General features: G+C 51.6%; 1 protein-coding gene across 1 annotated transcript in view; it reads left to right on the top strand.

Annotated features, from left to right (window-relative positions):
• The first annotated feature begins 2,890 nt into the window (after nt 1-2,890).
• Nucleotides 2,891-4,128, top strand: part of THUMPD3 (THUMP domain containing 3) — a 40,604-nt gene continuing 39,366 nt past the window's right edge. Inside the window, exon 1 of the mRNA XM_009633828.2 lies at nt 2,891-2,942. Coding sequence (XP_009632123.1) covers nt 2,891-2,942 — 52 coding nt within the window. The remainder of the gene's footprint in view (nt 2,943-4,128) is intronic.

Here is a 4,128-nt window from a genome sequence, read left to right as displayed (position 1 = left end):
GGGGCACAAGGAGCTGGGGGGGGGGCACGGCCGGGACCGCCGACCCCAACTGCCCAATTCTGGCTATTCCACACCGTATGGCGTCATGCTGAGCACATCGAGCTGGGGGAAGGAGGAGGAGGGGGGCACGCTGGGATGCCCTGGGGGGGGCTGAGCACCCCCCTGCCACGGGAAGCAGGGAATGAACCCCTTGCTTTGCTCTGCTTGCACCTGGGGCTTTTGCTTTCCCTATGAACCTGCCTTTAGCTCAGCCACCAGCTTTCTCACTTTTACTCCTCCGATTTTGTCCCCCATCCCGCTGGGGGGTGGGCGAGCGGCTGGGGTTAACCCACCACAGAGTCCCGGCCCAAGCCTGGGGTCAGCCTTGTGGGAAAATACGGCCCAGGGCTGCACTTGGAGCGGGGTTGGAGAGGGGACGCCAAGGAAAGCTGAGAGGTGTCAAAGAACGAACCTCCAGGAATATTTGATCTCTGGAGAGGGTGCCACGGGGACATGAAAAGAGCTGTCGCATACAGCTACAGTACACAAGTTCATAAAGCTAACTCGCATAATAATGACATGCTTGTAAAGTACAGGGATAGCGATGCTGTGTTCCTCTGCAGCCAGGACCAGGTTGGGACCCTAGATTCCGAGCTTGCTCTCCACAAAAAAAAAACCCAACCAAACACAGAGAAAATGAGAAGCACAGGGCATTTTGTAAGAGATGAATCCCAGCGGCAGTTGCTTCTCCTTGTAACGTTCGCAGGTGTGAGGCGAGCAGTACCGACATTTTCTAATAACAAGCTGTGTCACGGGACAGATTTTGATTTTCTTGCCAGATTGGTTCAAACGCATGTGGCTGCCCCCGAGGTCAAAGCCGAGCATCTGAGGGGGTTAAACATCTTTTACCAGAATGGTCCGTGACACAGCAGTGAAAGGAAGAACCCCAACCATGATGAAATCATACGGTAGCACCAGGAGTCTCTGCTATTCAGCTATCACCAGGAATACAGAAGCAGCAAAGTCTGAAGAAAAATAATCCAATCACAAATTAATGATCTTTAATAAATATCAGCGTCTAAGATCATTTGTGGAATTTCTACTTAAAATGGCTTTTTAAAAGGAAGGATTACCTTGTAATTCACTTTGAGACACTTTCAACACAGAATTTTTAAATGAAGAATGGGATGGGATGGGATTTAATCATAATAAATACTTCAGGCTTGAGGTATAGAGAAACCAACAGTAACCATGGCAACGTGGTCACTCCAGTAGGGCTAATGCAGATTATTTCCAGGGCAGCAGCCTTGTGTGTGCTCAGGAAGCAGAGGTAATGTTTGCTTAAAGCAATTCCTAAATTAAGGAAAATTCTTTCGGCAGAAGCTGCCTTGCACCCTTTGTTCGCAGTGTCGGACTGTGAGCGTTCCACGACACGTTCACCGGCTGCCTCGGCCAGGTACGGGAACGCCGCTCCCGGAGGGGTGCTCCCGTCCCGTTGCCCTCCGCCGGGCAGGCGCGGTCACGCCAGCGCTGACATGAGGGCGGCTTTGCGGGGTAGGCTGCAGACCGGCGGGCAGGCGTGCCAAGCCTCGGCTGGTGTGGACACCCGGCTATTTCCTACAACGCTTCACAGCTTTATGCAAGCGCTTACAGCTGCGCGCTGCCGCCAGGCACCATCCCAGGGTAAGGCAGCCCATGCACTGTCGCCCCAACTCTTCCTTGGGCTTTCTGCCTTCCTGAGACCTTCAAAAGGCAGAATTCCCCACGCCGTACCTTGACTTTGATGGAGTTGGGGAAGGGGGACGACCTTCACCTCGGACGTGTTGCAGGAAACCTGCCTGGGACACTTGCTGTAGCCACCCCCTTGGTGACAGCAACTGTTCCAGTTTAGGCTCGGGAATCACCGGGAGATGTGGGCTCTCCCTCGGGCTCGTGCAACCTGCAGCAAAGCGCTGAGAGCAGCCGGACGCGGGGAGATCACTCACACGGGAGAGCGCCCAGCTTCGCTGGGATCGCCTGTGGGATAAAATCTAGGAAATAGGAACTGGGGAAGCAGAATCCAGCCCTGCTGGCTTGTCGGCTCTGCGGGTATTGCAGGGCACTAACACGGCTGAACAGCTGGAAAAAGACTGCCGCACACGCGTTTCCCACTGTAAGAATAAATGGGTTGGAGCCGGTAATATGGAAGCTGTTTGCGCTGCACTACATCGCCTTTGTTGTGTTGAGCCTTACATACTCTTTCCGCCAGCAGAGTGCTGTTATCTCATCCTATGAACAAGGAAGAGAACTGGTTCTCCCCCTGTGCCCTTTTTCCTGTGTGCCGTGCCCTTGTACCTTGGCACTGACATAGCTATATCCGTGTATCCCGCCTTTGCAGCCAAAATAACTGCATCCAAAGACCAATCTTGATTTCCCTACGCCTTAGGTTTTCCACGTCAAAACTCTGGGAGGCTGCAAGGCTTAAGATATTCTTGAGCCATTTGAGATGCTCAGGTGAAAAATGTGTCGCATTTCTGTAGGACGGTGCCGGTATGGTTCCTTCCCCAGATCCAGAGCTGGAAGAACGAACCAGGGAGCAGATCTAGGGAACAGCAGCCCCGTTCTGCCCACCTTTCGTATGGCAACTGCAGCAGGATCTCGATAGCCTGCCCTCCGCGCTCAGGACCTGCATCGCTGACTAAAGCTCTGGCTCCCAGGCGTAACCTGTGGATCCCTTCTCTTCCCCCTTCCCACCAGGAGACTGGAAATAGCCCTCACCAGCAGCCCCACAGTAAGCGGCAAAATACCCAAAACCTGTAACTGCTTCATTACAGCCCCCGAGAGGCAGAACAGACTTCAGACAGCGCAAAGGAAAGCTCCAACTCTAAGGGGGAAAAGAGGGAACCAGAAGCCATTGCTGTCACTTGCGCCCATGGCCTTCCTCACGTGGCGCAGGTTTCCCAGTGCAGATCTGCAGGGACAAGGTGAGCTGGCCCAGACTCTCTCCTGGAAGCGATGCCCAGCGCGAGCGGTGCTGGTAGAGCTGGTGGCGGAGGCCGGGGCCCATCTGTGCTGGAGTTCTCCATGGGTCCCACAACAACGGCCTGGAGCCAACACAGTGGCCTTGGGAATTCTTTGGAAAAGCTGTCTGCTGCGGACAGTACCAACAGGACTTGGTGCAGCAGATTTACTATGAGCAGCTTCCACCATCCAGGTTATTTGCAGTTTACCTTCACTAATGTCCGCGGGTAACAAGCCTATCTTTACCATCTTTACTGGGAACTCTTAGCAAAGGGGGCTTCTTTGCCTCCCAAGCAGTTTGCATAGGAGGATGTAATTTGGGAGCCAACACGTTCCTTTCCAGATGAAGCATCCCAGAAGTTTGCTTTTTATTTTGTTTCATTTGGGCTTCCAGCAGCTCAGTCATAAGCAGAAGGATATCTTCAAAAAATATGGGCATGGTATCTTTGAAGACATTAATATTCAGAGAGGAAAAAGAGCCCGCTAAAGCAGGAAAAGCTGTCTGCTGCAGACAGTACCAACAGGACTTGGTGCAGCAGATTTACTATGAGCAGCTTCCACCATCCAGGTTATTTGCAGTTTACCTTCACTAATGTCCGTGGGTAACAAGCCTATCTTTACCATCTTTACTGGGAACTCTTAGCAAAGGGGGCTTCTTTGCCTCCCAAGCAGTTTGCATAGGAGGATGTAATTTGGGAGCCAACACGTTCCTTTCCAGATGAAGCATCCCAGAAGTTTGCTTTTTATTTTGTTTCATTTGGGCTTCCAGCAGCTCAGTCATAAGCAGAAGGATATCTTCAAAAAATATGGGCATGGTATCTTTGAAGACATTAATATTCAGAGAGGAAAAAGAGCCCGCTAAAGCATGAGCCCCCCTGGATACCTGTCTTCTTCACTGTTACCACGTTTAAGCCTTTGCAGCAATGGCAGAATTTAGCGTGACGCTGGTCAATAATTCAACTCACTGTAAGAAATGGGAATACTTGCTTATGACTAAAAGCGCAAGGTATCACGATAAACAACTTGGCAACAGCAGCTCTTCCCAGTAGCTACACTTCTCCTGTAAAAGGCATTTGAGTCACAGCCTACTCAGAATTTGGCGTAGCTATGCAAGGCCAAAGTTGCTTAAGCAGTTGTGAAAGGTCCCTT

Source organism: Egretta garzetta, unplaced genomic scaffold (assembly GCF_000687185.1).
Source record: "Egretta garzetta isolate BGI_Z169 unplaced genomic scaffold, ASM68718v1 scaffold332, whole genome shotgun sequence".
Classification (NCBI taxonomy): domain Eukaryota; kingdom Metazoa; phylum Chordata; class Aves; order Pelecaniformes; family Ardeidae; genus Egretta; species Egretta garzetta.
The sequence above is the reverse complement of the archived record's forward strand: the minus strand, read 5'-3'. Positions and strand labels throughout refer to the sequence as shown.